At 41.6% G+C, this 20,025-nt stretch overlaps 1 protein-coding gene across 4 annotated transcripts; it reads left to right on the top strand.

The window, feature by feature from the left end:
• The first annotated feature begins 1,041 nt into the window (after window positions 1-1,041).
• Window positions 1,042-19,126, top strand: foxn2a (forkhead box N2a). Of its 4 annotated transcripts, XM_035531762.1 has the most exons (8): window positions 1,042-1,186; window positions 9,279-9,305; window positions 9,429-9,522; window positions 9,959-10,527; window positions 12,258-12,382; window positions 12,608-12,657; window positions 13,878-13,946; window positions 15,897-19,126. In XM_035531762.1, exons 2-8 carry the CDS (start codon window positions 9,303-9,305, stop codon window positions 16,370-16,372), a joined length of 1,386 nt encoding a protein of 461 aa, XP_035387655.1. In that variant the 5' UTR covers window positions 1,042-1,186; window positions 9,279-9,302; the 3' UTR covers window positions 16,373-19,126. The 4 variants fall into 4 exon arrangements, with proteins under 4 accessions (XP_035387655.1, XP_026883571.1, XP_026883580.1 ...); XM_027027770.2 differs by lacking the exon at window positions 9,279-9,305 and having other exon boundaries at window positions 9,367-9,522; XM_027027779.2 differs by lacking the exons at window positions 9,279-9,305; window positions 9,429-9,522.
• Window positions 19,127-20,025: the final 899 nt, after the last annotated feature.

The following is a 20,025-nucleotide window of genomic DNA, read 5'->3' on the forward strand; positions in this document are numbered from 1 at the left end:
AACTGTAGTAAGCTCACATTCTGACGCACACTACAGGTGCATATTTCTCAAACGAAAGATGATAGATAAAGAAAGGAATGGCATGCTCATCTGAAGGAAGCAGTGACATAAATAACCACTCTGGAAAGTTAAGAGAAACATCCCTTAAGGAGATCTTCTTACTTTGCTTTAAACAAACAAACAAACAAATATGATTTACTCAGACAAAAAAGGGAAGACATTCTTATACTGAGGAGTTCAGAACCCTTGAGAGATACAATATATTAGGTAGCATCAGTAAGCAACATACACAATAATCCAAAAATAAATTCTCAGGAAAGTCTCTCAAGAAATCCTGTTATTCTGGTTGAACAACCAGATAAGAGTCATATTTCAACAGGAGACTGAACAATGACTGAAGTTCGAAATACTCTGGTATGAGCACATAAGTATGGGTTCAGTAACACTTATTGTAGGCTACTTGCGTTTAATCTTGCAATCTCATATTACCCTATCATTCCAATGGTCATATAACTAATTTATTTCTTTCCCATTGTGCAAACAGATGAAAATGCTGTTGAAAGTAGTTTTTCACAGTTCTCTTGCCACCATGACGATCTCCCATTAGACCCAAGTGTTGCATTATATCACTGAGTTTTTGTGAAAGTTTGGTCGCACCCAGGTGCGAGTGCTACACTACAGTGTCATATCATAAATGTGTCAGCTGGACAATGAGGTCAAGATATGGTGTAATGAAAAGGCGGTCACGTTTCACTTGACAAGATGGATTTTTAAACAAAGCTACATTTCATTTACTTTGACACAGAATAAGCTAGATAACAATAAAACAATAAAAATGCCATTATAAAAAACCTAAACGATTTCTGATACAGGCTTGGCAAAGACAGAACACATGTGACTGAGTTAGAATGGCGTGGCCATGAAGGAGCTTAGCAGTGGTGCTATCGCGCTGCGGCAGTTGCCAGGGGATATCGAAGGGGAGGGGTTATGATTGGCTGAAGTGGGTCTGTTGCCTTAGTAACGGCGAAGGGGTTTGGTAGCGTTGCTGTGCGGCGTGATACGAGCGCAGCACGGATGGAGGAAGCAGCTGCTGATTACTGACTCAGTTTGAGGTTGACATCTACATGAGAACATTTGGCGAATTTAACCTCTGTTGCGCTTCTAAATAGGACCAGCTTGCATGAATGTAAGTAGTGGAACAATCGTTAAATAATTTAAATGTATTAGCATTCACGTGGTGACTTGTATAGCTCTAAAAAAGTTATTTGCTAACATTGGAAGTCCAGCGATAGGGTGCCTTACAGCATGGGGACCTTGGGCGCGTACGTTAACACGGAGCTTTAGTTCCTGTATTTTTACTTTGCACTCTTGTGACAAGTGTTCAGTGTTTATACTTCTCTTAATGTCGAGTATATATGCTGAAGAAATATGCAGCCATATCAACAGGGAAATGCCTTTGCCTTGTCTGTGGTATGTAGCCCGACTCGGTGAGCGCATGAGAACAAACTTCTTTTGTGATTGAGGCCACTGATGGAGCGAGCTACTTGAGACGGTGTTTGCATGCGCTTCTACGTGCGATTTGTTCGATAAATGTAGTGTAGGTTTCTTTTTTGCTGGCATTATGCTTCAGATATCGTTGTTTCCTTTCTTACTTTGACTATCATCACGCGCACTGTGTTGTCTGTATTGTTTTAAAATCGCGGGAAAATAGCTTCTACAACTATTGGTAGAGGAGCGCAAAATTCCACAACAAAACCAAAACGTTCAAAAATAGTAAGTCTCCCGCTTTCCGGTTCGTTTGAAACTAGCTTAGCTATCTGAATGAAAATTGCACAAATGGTCAATAACCCAGGCGTAGACGGGTCCACAACAACCTTTGGTTCAATCTGGATTCTAGGCAATAATACTTTTTATTGTGGGCTGGGTACTTCCAACTGTGCAGCGGTGACAACGCTACAAATGGTTGTGTACACTCTGTGTGAACATTAAAGGCAACCTTGACGTATCATATCTTGGGAGAAGAGCCTTTACCGTGTTGGTTAGACAATTATTGTTGAGGCTTTCTGAGTAAGGCCAACAGCGACTACACATTGCTTCCTCAATATCTAAAGGCACTGCTGACGTTCACAACTCACAGTTAGACAATGACTCATTTCACCTACACAAGAAAATTCCGAACACATATTGGCCACTTCCTGTCAGTTCCTGACAAACATCTGGTTCGTATAAACATGGTCATGGCTTCAGATATTTTAATCAACCTTACTTTTGATTGACCAATCTCAATAAAATACCGAGAGGTCTGCCTTTTATTCACTCTATTTTCCATCTGATTCCTCCCATTCATTGAAAGCTTGACCTTATATTGACACTGCAATCTGTTAGCCATTTTGAGCCAGAGAGTCTGCCTGTTGATTGAACAACTGTTACCACTATTCCTATATTTATTATAGTCACAATTTGAATCTGGAAGTGATGCCAGTGCAAACCATGGTTTTGTGGTCATTCTCTATTGTGTTCATTTGTTTTTCTGTAAACAAATGACTGCTTTGCTTTTATCTTTAATCTATTCCACTGGACAGTTAATGTCCTCATGATTCTCAAAAAATTATCAAGTTTTCTAATGACCCTTAATCACAAACTCAAATGAGAAGTTGATTTGTTTGACATCAGCAATAAGTTACATGACTACAAGATGTACTGATCGAGAGCTGAGCACTAAACCTTTTACAAACTCTTTGTTCTGTGGCTAGTCACAAGACTGACAATTTTAATGAGATAGAATTGAGGGGGTGTGTGTGTGCAAAATGTTGGGGTCTCAGTGATGTTGAGTGGATTTTGAAGTTTCTTAAAATAAGCTTTTTCAGTTCTTCATTTGTGTCGCATAGAGGGTGGGGAGCTGATCAGTCTGCTTCATTGAACAGATGTTGTTTGCTGACAACTAAGGCCCAGATAAACAGCAAACCAAGACAAAGAAAAGATAAAGGAGGAGTCAACCTGTTGTTAAGTTATTGCCAGACAATTGAGGGCTTCCAGCACTTTCTGTACTGATGATTGAGCAAATGGGCTATGGATTTTTTTGAGACTGTTGGAAAATGACGTTTTGTGTTCTTAAGATAAAGATGTTGTACATTTTAATTTGCGTAGCTTTTAAGCATGACTGTCCTTTAAATCCTGCTTATATGAAATCCTTCATGTCATGGCAGAGCCTGTGGGCTATGCTTTATGGTACATTCTGCGGAACAAGCACAGAGAAACTTTAGTATGTTTGACCTGCCCCACATGTCTCTGAACACACAAATTTGTTCCTCAACATCAGTAGGATTAATTGATATATGGGTCATACACATCTGGAAGCTTGGTGAAGTTCTTGTGTTACATCATCAAGCAGGCTGTCTTGATGGCGATTGGTAGCTTTTATTTGAGCAAAAGGAGCGTTGCCAGTTCTTGTGCAATATACGCTGAAGGTCCATCTTTTTTAAGTGTTTTACTTCACTTTGTGACCCCAGTGGGTATTAAGAACATTGTCTGTGATCAAGGCACCGTTGAGGATATGGAGCAGTGTCCGAATTGTGTTGTTGAATTTCACCGGATGGGTGTTGCAAGCAAGGGGGATGTCCTGTCTTGCAAAGGCAACATAAATGCAGTTAGCCTCCAGGGAAGAAGTACTAAACCTTGTGTGAATGTTGACGACCTCTGCAGACCATTCAACCTTCTTCATGATGTTTTACTGTAGATTTGCACCTGATATTGTCCTTGAATATCAGGAACAGTATGCAAAATTACGCAAGCATTTTAAAATAACATTTTGATGCAAAGATGATGTGGCAGCTAATGTAGTTATTTTGAAATCATAATCTGAATTTATTGTACCAGAAAGTGCCGTAAATAGGAACTCGAACTTATTTACATATTCTTTTGCTTGATATCTTGATTTTATTCAGGGATTCCTATCTGGTTCATCAGACATATTTGCACCTTTAATGTGGTAGCCTTTGCTGAGTCTCCAGTTGATATGATCTGGCCTTTGTTGGTAGATGACTGTTTTCAGCTCCTGCAGCTGCACACGTTTTTCATCGCCTTCTGCCATACCCACCCACCCACCCACACACACACACACACTCTCACTCTCTCTCTCTCTCTCTCTCTCTCTCTCTCTCTCTCTCTCTCTCTCTCACACCCATCCCCATTATGTATTTTTTCACCCAGAGTAGCCGACCAGGAGGAGGGACATCCCCACGAGCCCACAAGGCTTCAGTTGTCTTGGTTACATGACATCAGCTCGCCGTAATCCAATATAGACTGCTGGTCTGAATTTGGGTTGCAAATGCATAAAAGCTTTCCTCTTATGGGAGGCACACTTCTGTGCATTTGAACTTGCTCCTCTGTTAAGCGAGCACATTGGCTTGCTTCACATTGAGATGCCCGTGGCTTCCCGAGTTGCTCTGTTTTTCCACCATGATGTCTGGGAAACAGGGATTCTGTGTCACTGGATCCATCACGGTTGTAACCCAGTGAATCCCTGCTGATTTCTGTGTTTGCTTATATGTCCGTTCCTCCACTCTGGCGGAGGTCTTTTGGGGGGGGTTAAGACACACTGACATTGGCACCCGCTCCCCCATTGATAGTGATGCTGAATCTGTTCACCTGATTGAGAGTAAGAATCCAGTTTGTGCCTTGTGTCACTGACTCCAGTGGTCCTTTGTGTGGATCACTCCTTGCTGAATAAACAGGGATTGTTTAATTAAAAAGGCTCTAAAGATGCATGGACTACCTTGGATAATACTCACCAAATATTAGAAGGGCCTGGCTTAAGCTACATGTTACAATAATAGTAAAGCTCCATGCTAAATAATTCTAGGTATTGTGCTTAATAAGGAATTGCATTTCTTAAAGAGAGCTTTATTTATTTTCTTTTTGTTAAGACAGAGAAATAGCTAAGCAGGTTTTCAGGTTCATTTGTTAGATTTACAATTCTGATTGTGCTTAAAGCCTGTCAGTGAAGAGTGAGGCACAGAGAAATGAGTGCTGTCGTGTTTAAGGTTGTGTTAGGGTTTATGGACAGGCTGCCCTCAGCTGCGCTTCCCCCTGGCAACTGATTGAATTGGGGCAGGGGCGGGCAGGTGAGGGGGGAGACGTCAGTGTCACTCCAGTGCTTACTTCTCTGACACACATCCAGCAGTGGGGTGGGTGAGAACGGGACGGAGGGGGGCGGATGTCTGCAGTGTTCTGGAAGCATTTCATCCCTGTGTTCCTTTTCGTCCTGTATGTGTCAAAATACAGTTACTTGTGAAACAGTTGCCAGATTTCCCCACTTCCTCGTTTGTCCCCCCCCCCCCCACCCTGCCAGGACACTGTGTGCGTGTGCGGGCGGTGGCAGTTTGTGTTCACCATGAACTAGGTTGCAATGTTTAGAAAACAGCAGAAGAGCCACAAAGCTGGGGCCATCCGATGACCCATGTGAAGCCAGTTTATGAATTGCTAGCCAATGGAAATTGGTCCGTTTTGCCGAGGACCCACAAAGCAGCTTCCCTGTGTCTAGGGCTCTTCTTAGGTCAGTGGGTCCTGCAGCTTTGTGCTGGTTGTATTCCTGCAATGTCTCGTCTTGCTGCAAATGAGATGTAGAAACCCCATGTGAGGGAGAAAAGTGTCTACTGTATGTCTAACAAGTGATGAATATGATTATTCAGAATCATTGTTAATAATCAATGATAAATAAAATCCTCATGCAAAGAAAAAGTATATGGGCTTGTATACAGTGAAAACCAGTAAAGACAGTCTAGATACTGTAGGCTAGAGAGAGAGAGAGAGAGAGAGAGAGAGATATCACAGTTTATCAGAGGCATGTGAATCAGTTTGCCTGGTCTGAGTACAACTGTGGAAGCGTCTATGTTTGCTCCATTTGCCTCCTTGTCGCCAGGGAGTGTCAGTGACGTCGACCAGTAGGCCAGACTCCCTCCAGTGTATCAGTCAGCCCGCCAAGCACTGAACTCACTCTGTGAACTTTCTTGAAATTGCCATCCTGTTATCTGGGTGAATTCCAGCGGCCAGGGGCCCAGTGCTATACTGACCCAGGCCTGTGACACTGTAGGGGGATGGGAATTGTCTTCGTGTCAACTTTGGTAAGTGTCCCTGAGGATGTTTTACATAAGCACGATGACAATGCACTTGATCTCCCTCACACGCAAACACGCACACATATGCGCGTGCACGCGCACACACACACGCAACGGAACGACATGGTACTTCGTGGCTTTGTTTTTAAAATGATCGCAACATTTTGAGCCTGCTTTATTTTTAGGCTTATTGCTGTTGCATGTCTTTTTCCCTGTTATTAGCCTACTTCTTTGAAAGACTTTTGCTTCCCAGTGGTGAGACACCAGAATATTCCAAATGAATGCCAGCAGTGTTGAAAGAATGTAATACTGTTCAGTCTGAATGTTTGCTTGCCTTTGAGTTTGTGACACACCTTTGCATGTATGAGAGACGTGGGACTTTTCATATCTATATAGTCAGATACGTTTTTTAGCAATAGTTTCTTGTTTACCAATATCAACCTTTGGAGTGTTGGACTTCTAAAGACAGGGTTTGACGTGTTTAAACACCTGGGGCAAGTTTGGGCGGAGGCATTAACGGCTGGGCTCAATTGCTGTTTCTCAAAGGATATTTTCCCTTTTCATACACAATGGTCTTTTCCTCTTGGTGTCCAAAACTGGTATATGGGTATTTGTATTCTTATTTTTATATTTGTATTCACTGTCAGTGCTCTCCCACTATGGTGTTTCAGTACTTTGTCTGGGGCAATACTTTTATAGAGGATTTTGTGTCACTTTGAAAGGGATCGTGTGTGTGTGCCACTCTCTCTCTTTATTAGATCATTTTATATAGGGCTGGACATTTAATCTGGGTCCTGATTCAAATTGATTCCTATTCAAATTCAGTTCAAACTGCAAATCAAACAATAAAGTGCCAATACTGCTTGTGGTAGAGATATTCTGGATTGATGATACACAATGGATACTTTTATAATACTATATAAAACTTACAGTAAGGCAGTTTTTGAAAGGTTAATGTTAAATGTTTATGGCTAGACCCACATTCTTTGCCTGTGTATCTGCCTTAACTTTTATGTTGAGGTGAGTGAGGAGGTGCTAGCCTAAGCAATTCCTATATTTATTGATCTCTTCACATTAACCTCCTCACAACAGCTCTTTTAAGAGACACTGAGTACTATAAAAGGCTCTTTGGTTAGGACAAATAAACAGAAAGCTATCAGGGGTAATGGAAGAGGTCATGTTTCTTTCTTTCGTGCTGGTCCCTCAGAAGCACTTTAGGTGCACTGTAGGTTGCAGGAGAGGCTACTCTGGATCACCACCTGTACTTTTGTGGCTTTAGGGATGAAAGGCTAAAATGGAACCCTCTGCAGCTTCTCTGTCTTGTCTTTCCTCTTTCTCTCTCTCTCTCTCTCTCTCTCTCTCTCTTTTACACTCTCTCTCTCCTCTCGCTACATCTTTTTCCTCTCTCCTCTCTATCCCTCGCTCTCCCTCGCTCACCTCTCTATCCTCTCTGCCTCTCTCTTCTTTCCCTCTTTCTCCTTCTTTTGTCTCTTCCTCCCTTTCCTGGTTTCTCACTCTCTACTTCTCCCCCTTTCTCTGTGTGTGATCGTGAAAGGCCCGGCAGCTCGAGTGGGATTTTTAACTTGCAGATGAGGTGGCGGGTGTTGTGCGGCCAGCCCGGCCCATCTTTGCCTTCTCTGTCTCCCAGTAGCGCCCCCTCCTCCCCTCCCATTCGCTTACAAGTGGCCCATTAACCACCACATCCCTCGGCCTGGCTGCTGCTTTGATGCCTCTCGATAAGAGCGATGCTAATTACAATAATCATAACAATGATGATAACTCACTACGAGCTAATCACGTAAAAGGCACTCTGCCCACCTGCCGGGCGGCCGTGTCTCCTGCACGGAGATTGTCAGATGTAGAGGGAGTGTGCTTTTGAGGCCTGAGAGCTCCTACAATCCCGTGCCACAGCACCTGGAAGCTATTAGGACTGCTACACTAAGCCACGGTGAGCGCTTTTGGTGTTGAAGGGAGTTATGGATGACCCAGGGGCTAAAGAGGTGAGGCGTGCAAATATTAATGGGTTAAGGGATGCAGTATTTAGGTGTGGTTATAACCCAAGTATACTCACATTATGATAACACAAGAAAGTGTCTGCAGTTCTGCAACTACCTATATATTCTGAAAACAGCACACTTTCACCTTCAGTCATTACACATTACAAGCATCAGAAAAGGTTGATGCCTTGCTGTTTATGTGCAGGTAAGAGGAATTGTCACTGTCAAAGACTGTGTGTATATTTGTAACTGCACTTGACCGCTAACTACTCTCCCAAGTGAAAGATTTCCATTCCTGGCTTGCCGTCATGGAGGAAGCTTTGCTGTAACACAAATGGGCAGCTTTGTTGCTGCCTGACATGTGATTGCTCCTCTTTTTAGACTCATCATGGACAGAATGACTTATTTATTAATATCTACTGTTTCCATGGTGCTTCCTCATGCTGTCTCGCTCTCCTGCTCAGTCTTTTTCTCCACCGCTCCTGGATGGTCATATTTTGGATGGTTTCCCTCTCCCCTGGCTGTGTGCGTTCTGTCTAAGTGGAACCAGCTGATATTTCTCCACTGTGGCCCTGATGCTGCGCTGTTGCAATTGGTTTCGTTTTGTATTGAAGGTACTGAGAGACCAGCCAGCCAGACCACTGACCTGCCCAATGTAGCCTTCCTATCTACACACACTTTCTTCCTCCTTTTATACTTACTCTGACTGGGTATGACCCAGTTTTTCCCTAAAGCTACTGGTGAAAGCCTCTACCTCTCCAGTGAGCTGCTCATCCCCTCCCTCCCTCCCTTCCTCCCAGGGACGGCATGCAATACCTATGCTCTTCGTTCTGGGGGAGGATAATGTAGGAGATTGTGAATGTGGTTGAAGGCTGCACTAGATGGACTTTCCTGCTCCCTGCTCTCATTTGCTTCTCAGTCTAAGCACCTGTCACCACATCCCCACCCCACCACTATGCCCCTCCCCCTAACTGTGACAGCCTGGTTGTCATGGTGACATCAAGAGTAAAGATTTAAGCTTGGTGTGAGTAGATAGGAGGGACTGTCTGATTTGTATTTTAATGCTCTGACCTCCTTTCTTCTCTTAATGCCACAACTGGGAAACACATCCCTGCACTTGGACATAATTTTTGTGCGGATGGACTTAACGGTGGGTCATCTGAAGTCAGTTCGCGGAAATGACGCGTAAATGGTAGGTGAGGAATACTGTGCCAAAAACTCCTTCAGGCCAATTTCTTTTTTCTGCATTACAGGGATAATGCTGCCAAACAGTCTGACTGTCACTGATGATGAATGAAAATTTGTTTCCGATTAGCTGCACATCACTCTAACCGAAGAGAGCAGTTTAATTCCAGTGGACAGAACTTTTCACACTGATGCAAATAAGTCCCAAGGATACAGCCAAAGAGGTATGTCAGTGGTAGTGTCTGGCTGGTGCAGAGGTGCCTCTCAAGGCTATTTTGTTTTACTGGAGCCCTCCTTGTTCAAGAATGGCTGGATAGTTTTTCATTGTCATTGATGACTGAATAATAGTTGTATGTGGGCTGTGGGGAGGTGGGTAGGCAGAAAAGAGAAACTACAATCATTTTGGCCACTTGAAGTGTGCTCCTCGTGGGTCCTCATAAAGGAGAGTCTCTCCTCAGGCACCAGAGATGGCAGTAAGAGGAGAGAGAGACAGACCCTTGGCCTGATTAGTAAATCATTTCAATATGTGGCATTATTTTCTCTTTGGTCTTACCTGTTCTGTTTTACAGAAAACAAAACAAAACCAATAAGCTCTCTTTGTCAGGTTTAATGTAACGGTCATATGTTTCTCAGTGTCTGTTGTTTTCTCCTCTTGCCCAGCCCTCCTTGTTTTAATGGGTCCAATCATCGGTATGTCGCCGGATAAGAAAGCAGAGTCCCCAGGGTTGCTAGAGGATCACGTGTGTGCGCAGGCGTCATGCAGGGCAGCCGCGCTGCCTGAGGCTGAGTGTGCCTCCAGCCCCCTGGCCACCAGCGTCGACCGCGTATCCGGTGCCGCCGACGAGGAGCTCACCAACCTCAACTGGCTTCACGAGAACCTCCTGCAGAACTTCACGCTGGGTGGGCCCGAGGCCCAGGCTAGCCCCAGCCCGCTCTTTGACATCGAGGGCAGGTCAGAGCACTTCTCCAGCTCGCCGGCCTCGTCCGCTTGCTCTCGCGCAAATGATCAGGACTCGCTCAAGTCCAAGCCCCCATTCTCCTTTTCCCTGCTCATCTACATGGCTATTGAACAGTCGCCCAGCAAGTCATTGCCCGTCAAGGACATCTATGGCTGGATCCTGGAGCACTTCCCCTACTTCTCCAGTGCCCCCACTGGCTGGAAGAACTCAGTGCGCCACAACCTGTCTCTCAACAAGTGCTTCCGTAAGGTGGAGAAGAGCCTTGGGAAGGTGAGCTGAGGTCCCTGCTCTGGTCCTTTTCAGGTTTCAGTTTTTTTCTCTCTCTTCCTGATGCACATTACCTGATTGAAGTTTGGCTAATTCATACTTCAGCACCTTTATATCTGCAGCTTTTGAGAGTGGCTTATCACAGAGACAAGTTCAACACCTACCGTTCTAGCGTGCTGGCAAAACGCCAAAGTATTGTGTTCCTCACTCTGGCTGGGTTCTTCACTTTGTCTGGCTTACTTACTGTCTAGTTCCCATCCAAAACTAATCCCATATGGAAAGGTCATGGGTTCTCAGTTCTCAGCTAATTTAACAGTATTTAACAGTGTTTAATAAGGTGTTGTAAAGAAATACAGTAGAGAAAATACAGTAACTGTATTCAATAAGGCGTTGCAAAGGGACAAATTAAGGGGACAATTGGGGACCAAAGCCTTCCCCATAACCATGCACACATGAAACCTTGAGCTCAGCACTGCACTCTTTGTTTCACCATTGGCTTATTATACTTCCTGGCAAATCATCATGAGCTTTGAAAAAAATATGCTAATAGAACATTATGACCTGGAACAAAGTAATAACCCCTCCCTAATTACCCCTCCACCCTTACCAAAATACCTACAAATGTTATTTGAAAAAAATGCTGATTTATATTATTTTTAATTATTTTTATGACATTTAAATCATTGGTAATTTTTGTGGGTTGTTGATTTCAGTTGTATTAACTACATAATAACTGTAAACATAATGTAAAAATTATGGACAATTTAATGACTTTGCATGGTAGTTAATAGAGCATGAAGCAAATGAAGCAGTGTTGTAGTGGTTAGAGGCCTGCTCATGTGTGGGTCTTGTGAGTATATCTGCTGGGGTGCAGGAAAGGTGAGAGAGACCCTGAATCCAGTCAAGGTCGGGGGCCCTCCCAGGGAGAATCTGTAGAGAAAGCTCCAGGCACATGCAGAGTAGCCTTATCAGTGTTTGGGTGCATGCAAGAGAGAGAGAAGAATAGAGAAAGTGGAAAGTAGAGAGTACAGAAAGGACAGAAGGTGTTTTACTGCTGGTATATTTATCATATATCTTTTTTATACTTGATTCAAGTCTATTTTACTCCAAGTAAATAGGTGCTTTTTCAGGTTGTTTTTTTAATGCTAAACAGATGCTACATGTTAAACAGGTGCTACTTGGTGACACGGGTGACTATATGAAGACAGTCTGATATTAAGTTGTTCAGTGTGATAAGACCTCAGAACGAGAGCATGCAGTAGGTGGGAGGAGGGCTATAACCTTGACTCAGATTACTAGCCAGCTCATAAACAGGAAGGAGGAAATGTTGTCATGGCAATTGAAACCTGGTGATGTCATTTGAAACCAGCTATTCTTCATTCTCTCTGAAGAACAGGGCTTGCACAGGCTTTTGGAGCTGTCACTTTCTAACCATTGACCCCTTTAGTGCTGGTGTAAGATCATCCCTCAGCCAGACACTTTTTCTTTCTCTCTTTTAATCATATACATACTCTTTCTCACTTTGTTCTGGTGTATCACTTTTGTCTTTGTATAGTTGAAATCAACTTTAAATATATTTACCCTTGAGTGCAAAAATGGTAACTTTTCAATTTGAAAAATTTCAGACAAAAAGTGAACAAATTTCACTTCAAAAAAGGAGCCATGTCAGATAGCAAGTTATTTTCCAAAATCTGGAGGTTGTTTTTTAACTTCTTTCTTTGTGGCTACATCAGGTAAATGGGAAGGGCTCTTTATGGTGCGTTGACCCTGAGTACAGGCCGAATCTGATCCAAGCTCTAAAGAAACAGCACTTCCCTGCACCCCATGGCTTCTATACACCTCCTGCCTCCCCACCTAGGTGAGATGCACATACACAATTATGGGCATGTGCATACACAAATACACACACACACACACACACACACACACACACACACACACACACACACAGATGCTGAAGGTGAATTGTTCTCTGTTCTGATCCCTATTCTTCACTGTCTTAACAATTCTCCCTCTCTCCCACCCTCTCTCTCTGTCTCCCTCCTCTCTCCATCACCCTCTTTCTTCTTTCTTTCTCTGGCAGTGCCTTCTCGCCTTCCCGTAATCTCTTTCTACAGGGCTGCTCTCTCAAAGGTGAGGCATTCTCTTTTTATACATTCTATGACACCCTTATATGTTTTCAGGAAACTAGTATGCCATATTGATTTTCAGACTGAGTCAAAGCCACAATGGAGCCCCGTTTTAAGTCACTGACGACTAACACATGTTCTTCCACACAGGAGTAACATATGCCACTCAATTTGATCTTGCAAAGCATATAAAATAAATATATAAATAAACTTTGCTTTGATCTTTTACTGCCTGCTATGTCCTATTTTGTTCTCATTAGGCAAATTCATCAAATATGATCAGATAAATACTCAAATTATTTAAATTGATCATGGGTATACTACTACAAGTATGATTGACTGACTGAAATAATTTTAAGAATGTACTGTATGGGCAAAAATATCTGAGATATCTTGAAAAGGTGGTTTGCATACAGATGATTTAATTTTGTATGCAAACTGAATTCTAAAACATCAGTCTATTTGCCAATTCCCATAATATGCCAGCCATGACCAAAACAAATCAGTTATAGACATTAACTAAGCATTAGGGGACTGTTAGCCTTTAAGGACAAGATCGCCCTTTCACATCTGGTCTCACTGTAACACCTGGGAAAACCCATGCAAAAAAAAAAATAAATAAAAATCCATGTTTTCTTTCAATTTCGAAAGATTGTGTACTTCCTACATGTCAACCATGCTGGGCCCGCTATCATTTTTTTAGGATGACTACCACAGTGCTGGGTTCCCCTTCACTGTGTCTATTTATCATGTCTAGCAGTGGAACAATAAACGATATCAGTCAGGACTGTTCATTAAAAATAGGATTTCGATTAGGACTTCACTGAATCTGTGTTTTGTGAAATCACCTTTGGGTTGTCAACAAGAACACATCTGTTAAACTAATCAGAGTGTGCTTTGATTTAGGCATGGATCTGGGGAGCCCCACATACATGGAACAGACTGATGCAGACTATTCAGTGTAGCCTTAAATGACAGTGTCTTACACCTCCCTCTGTCTGTCCTCTGCTCTCTGTAACCTTGACTACGGAGGCAGTTCACTCTCCCCTATCTGGCTGGTAATGAATAATTCACGTTTCCTGAAGGGTGGCATGGGAACTGAGAAACCCCAGTCCCCCGATCTACTCCCTCCCCCTGATCACACTCACGCAAACACATGGAGAGAGGGAGAGAGAGGGAGAGCTTAGATTGCTGAATGCTATGTGTTTTTCCTTTCTCTTCCAGAGTCTGATATTGATGCTGCCACAGCTATGATGCTCTTAAACTCTGCCCCGGGGCACCACGTCAATCCATGTAAGAGAAACCTTCACACCTACCTCCTTCCTTTTTCAGCCCTTTCTTCTTTTTGTTCCTTATGCTTTGTACTTGTTTAGACTGTGAGGTGAAGAATTCCTTTGCATTAACTCTGTCCGCAACTTATATAAACTACAGCAAATGGACATGTGCATTCGGAGTCCATAAGAATGCAATCACTGGTTGAGATAATTGATCATCTCACATCATAGGCACACAATGTGAAAAGCATGACACCACTCTCAGGATCTATGATACCTGACATTTACAGTAATAAGTATAAGCAAGTAGCAAGGAAGGAATGTGCTCAAAATCTTTAAAAAAACAAAAGTTAAAAAATCTGAAAATAAGTAGGGAAGCACCAATATCAAATTAGCACCATGTTGTGGCCGATACCATGATTAATAACTTTGATTTTACCTTTATGCATTTTAAAGTCATTTCAAACTATAGTCTATATATGATGTGCAGTGGGTGCAAGACATGTTAAACTAGGCATGTCACAGGCATATCAGACATCACAGTTATTGCAAAGGTGCTGTATTAACACAAAGGAGAATTTTATTTTCATAAAGTTTTATTTTTTAACTCTTCACAAATGTTTACATTTACGGCATTTAGCAGACGCGCTTATCCAAAGCGACTTACAAAAGTGCTTTGTCATTTACTCATAGAATATATCCAAGTACAGTATAGTAGGTTAGAATTAAACATACCAATGAACTAAAATACTGTAGAATACAGGGATGAATGCTGATACCTAGAAGTGCAAAATACATATGGTCTATCTTAAACAATGATAAATGCTATAAACAATAAGTGCTAGAGTTTGTTAAACAACATATACAGTGCCCTACAATAAGTACTAAATTAGTACTTATTGTTAAATGTTATTCTACAGGTACAGGTATAAGAAAGCCTATGGCTGGAAATCTCCCAGAAAAAAAACAAAACATAACTCCAAAACTCCATAGTCACCAACATGCGATACTCTGCTTAATGATTAAACTGCAACATACAACAACGCAATAAATGTGATGTGAAAATGATCCCAAATACATGCTGCACTTTACAAAAGAAAACATTTTGTTTTGGTACTTGAATAATATTAGTTATAACTATATACATTTATAACTGTGTGTGTATGTGTATATATATATATATATATATATATATATATATATATATATATATATATATATAAAACAGAATTAAATTAAACAGAAGGCTTAATCTGATGAAAATTACCTGTTATAATTATCAACTTAAATTACAATAATCATAAATTCAAAATTGTCCATATTAGCAAAAAAAATATACATCAGACACTGATATATCATGCACCTGTAAAAAATAACTATCTGTTAGACTGATAATATGAAATGGCTTATTCAAAGGCCCACGAAAAATGCTTCTCCCATTATTGACTGACTTTTAGTCCGAATATGCAATATACTATATGTATATTTTTAACCTTGCATATGTTGCCAAGAACTCTGTTGCAGTCTGTAGCTTTTAAAACCACTTATGCCTAATTAGTGTAGCATTGCTCTCTCTTCACACATCCTTATTAAGCATGTCACTGTAGTCTTTTGCAGCTCTAATGAGGCTTAATGACTCTTCCAAGCTTGCTATCAGAAGAGTCCTTAATAGAGGCTTCACTACTTAAAGTGCTTTCTAAGTCTCCTGTGTTGTCTTTACTGCTGCCTTGTGTTAAAAAATCGTGTCTCTTTACTGCAAATTTAATTAATCCATATTGTTACTTTGTAGTGCATGGAAGTGTATTATGAATTATATAGTACATTACACTGTGTTGTGTTCTCTGTAAGTCTCACAGGTTAATAGGCTTTTAATGGGCTAATAGGTCACAGGGTAGCACTCGCCCACGAACACACCTTTTTTTTGTTTTGTTTTTGTTTTGTTTTTTTTCTTTTCCTTTCTCTCTGTAAGCTGACCCTGACATCCCCATGGACTTGTCCCGACCTGACTCGGTCCTGGTGAGCAGTGACCCAAAGCAAGACCACAACTACAGCAGCTCCTCTTTCCAGCGCTGCTCTTCCCGTTCTTCCTCCTCCTCTTCCTCCCCCACCTCGCTCTCCTCTCTAGACGAGGGCAGGGGCGGTATGGCCAGAGAGGATTCAGTGCAGGGACTGTGGGCCGGCAGTGAAGGCTTTCACAGCGACGAGGACTCAGAGGAGGAGCGGAGTCCCCGGCGGACACCTGTCACTCCACGCCGCCCACCTGCACTCAAGTGCTCCCCTCCCTGCAAGAGGGTGCGGCGTGAGGCCAGACCGGAACTGGATGAGGAGCTGAAGGAGGCGGCTGGCTCTCTCCTGCACCTGGCCGGCGTCCGCTCCTGCCTGGACCTGTCCAAGCGGGCTGTCTCAGCTGTCAAGAGCAAAAAAATGGAAAAGTTTTGGAAATGAGGGGTCTGCACGTGTGCCTGCAATTTGTGCCCCTCACACCCTTTCTCCCAACCCCAGACTGTATGGCAGTGACTGTGCCTCATTTTTTCTCCTGATCAATTACATTTTTATGTTCGTTTTTGTTATACCCCATCTCCCTTTATTAGGACTATTTCCCTCTCCAGCTTAAGCTACGGCAATACTACCATTCACACAGTAGAACTAAGCCATATGAAGCCTTTTGTGTGAGGGCAAAGAAAAGCAAAATTTTTATACCTATCCCAAAAGAATTAAGTGTGTTTTCACATAACAGACACAAACTCTTTCCTGAAAATCAAGCTTCAGGAAAAAGATGAACATGTTTATTTCTTTACTATAACTACTTTGCATGCTTCCTCTTCAAATCAGTGTCCTCCTTTTTCAAGTGAATCTGTGGTGTTTATAGAATGAGTGCTTGTCTACAATCTACATGGAACTAACCACCCCTGTGTGAAACCTTTTGAATTTCTAGGCATTAAGGGGAAAAATCAAATCCCCCAAAGGTGGATTTTTTTTGTTTGGTTGTTTTGGGTTTTTTTTTTTTTTTTTGGATAGACCACCTCAGTTTACCATACCAAGGCAGATGCAATAATAACCTTCTGACATCACAGTCGTTGGCACTGATCATGTTCATTTTTTGGAACATATTTTGCTTTGGTTGCACTGCCAGTGTCAAAAAGTAGTATAGAGCAAAGTGGTTGTTTGAATTGAGGGCAAGATTTTTGGGACTGAACTCCTCGCTGGCTATCGAGTTTGGCTTTTTTCGGTTTGAGGGCTCTGATTCAGATGTCGCATCACCATTGAAGAATACATGACAGAATTGCAGGACTTCTGCTGGGTGGGTTTCAAACTGGGGATCGACCCTAAAAAGAATCCCACACTGCTGACCCACCTCTTTCTCTCACCTTCTTTTGGCCACTGCTGTTTCATTTTCCTGTCCCCTCACTGTTTTGTGTGCAGCTGGAACTGATCTTAGCAGTGGAGTTTTTTGTTTATATTTCCTATTTGTTTACAACCTATGCAACAACAAAACAAAACAAAACAAAAAATGGCAGCCGTAGTAGCCATGTTTGAACCTTTGAATATATCTGTGCGCGTATGAGTGTGCATGTTTTTATAAGGTGTGCCTAACTGCACTGATGGGGGTCATGAGTGGAAAGTCTGATGCGTCAAGCTCCAGGTTTTTTACTAACAGGCTGGCAGGAAGAAAGCAGTTCAGGAACACTACCATGTCATCCCATAATCCCTGCAGCATTCCTTTTGTCATTCCAACACCAGGACATAGAAAAGGACCAATCTGAATCAACTTGAAGTGGTCCACTTTGTTGCACTTATCATTGTTTTCATTTATGCACTGTATTGGTGTATCAAAGCCTAAACCACAAGTTACTCTTTGACAGTAGTTAGTGGATGACTACTTACTGTATTGTTAGTCCAGTCTTTATAGTTTAGTATTTCTCTCACTCTAACACCCCTAATTCAATTCAACATCTTATAATGAAGCCCTAATTCATGGGAACTGGAGTAAGGGCGACCTCTTACTGCAGTGTTGTAAAAGGTTCAAAGAACCACTCACTTGTATGTTTGAATTCCCTGCCAATAAGGAACCTTTTCATGTTTGTAGTAATGATAACACTGGGATCACACAAAAGACTGACCTCATAATGAATATTTAAGTTCAAGGTCATTTTACTGGTATGTTGAATAAGCTCTGTTTTCTGCCATCATAGAATAGAGGTTCCCCCCCACCCCTCAGCCCTGAGGAAAAAAACACTCTTTAAAGAGAATTGTACAATAGTGCAGAATTAATTGTTAAGCCCTGGGGCAGTTCATTAGAAATGCATGACCTGTGCCAAAACAATTTAATCACTGCCACAAAGGTATCCTGTTGAGTTAATGATGGCCATATTTCTTGCAATTTTTGGAGGAAGGGTAAGGAAATAGGACTTTTTCACCTAGGCTTTTAATATCACAAATATCATTTTGTTCTGAAGTAAAAAGGGTTCCAAGTGTTTTATTTCTGATGGCATGCCTTAGGAGAGGGGCTTTTAATGACTGCCAAAGCCTTTTTGGGCCCTCTCTGTAAAGAATTGTGATATATTTAAAATTTTGGAGCTGCAACGGTGGTGTCACAACTATTTTAATATAAAATGTTATCAGAAAATATCAGTTATCAGAAACTGCCATTATGAACTGCCAGTTCATATGAGGTCATTCATGCATTTTCTGGAGATAGACATTCTTGTTTGCTATTCAAAAATGCTGTTTTACAATAGTGTTTATTGTTTGTTTAAGATTTAATTCTGAAGAATGTAAGAGAAGAAATTGCCAACTAAAGGTTGACATGATTTGTAACTGCCACTGAAGCTCTTTTTGCAACTGTTTTTCATTCATTGAACACAGTGTATTACTCATCCCTAATGACTGTCTTAATGAGCTGTTTTGTTATTTTATTATCGGGGTACTTGGAATTCTATTCCCTCTTTTGGGGATTTGACAAGGTCACGGATTCGCTATATGATGAAACTCGACTTTTGGTATTCCTACTTTATTGCTAACTCAAGCTGCCACCTCAGTATCAGTTTATTATTTTATTCTGCTGTCTGTTAGACAGACACAAATGTGGTTTTTGTATTCTAACCTCTGTTAATAAAAATGTTTATAGTTTATTTTCGCCAAAGATATGCAATTGCATTATACATGGTATTATTGAATAAAATATGTGCTTCTTTTACATGAATTGCCCATATATTTAAAAAAAAATGTATCTGCTCCCTCTCCTCTGAAAAGAGGAGTTCATTTTTTTATTCTGGAGTTCTGTGGCCACTACACTTCAATCACCAGACACTTTATATAAAATGCTTACATTGTGGTTGTAGAGTTAAATTCTAGCCTTTAACCAAAAGGTTTGTTAGCCATTCAGCAATGGTTCATTTCTGATCACAGATCAGCTGGATATTTTGGGCCACTGAAATTTGTTTATGCTGTGCATAAACTTGTACTAGCTCAGCATACATTTACCTGACACTTTTATCCAAAGCAGCTTACAATTATGACTGAGTACAACTTGAGCAATTGAGGGTTAAGGGCCTTGCTCAGGGGCCCAACAGTGGCAACTTGTCAGTGGGGGGGCTTGAACCAGTAACCTTCCAATTGTAAGTCAAGTAGCTTAACCACCAAGCTATACACAACCATGCTGCTGTCATGTCAGTGTTAATGATGTATTAGGAATTGTCCCAAATAGTATCCAGTCAGCAGTGGTCCTGTTCATGCAGGGATCAGTGATAAAGGGCATAGAGACTGGCTAACAAATTGTGAATGCCAATGGATGGGCTACAGTCTGTAACTGGACAGTTAAATAATCCACCTTCAAAATAATAGCTATTTAATGATGTCTAATATCCAATAGAGTTGCCAGTGAGTGAAGGTGCAAAATGTGTTTCTAAGGTTAACACATTTTTTAGGTGTTTCTAATAAACCTTTCGGTGAATGTAGTTGATTCATTAGATTTCTTAAAGTGGTAAAACTGTAAGCTTAACAGTGCTGCCATCTCCTGGTTACAAAAGGACGTGCAGCTAAGTTTTGAAAGCGGAATGCATTTGCGTGCATTGTCCATTAGATTGTCTCAGACGGCA

Source organism: Electrophorus electricus, chromosome 11 (genome assembly GCF_013358815.1).
Source record: "Electrophorus electricus isolate fEleEle1 chromosome 11, fEleEle1.pri, whole genome shotgun sequence".
Classification (NCBI taxonomy): Eukaryota; Metazoa; Chordata; class Actinopteri; order Gymnotiformes; family Gymnotidae; genus Electrophorus; species Electrophorus electricus.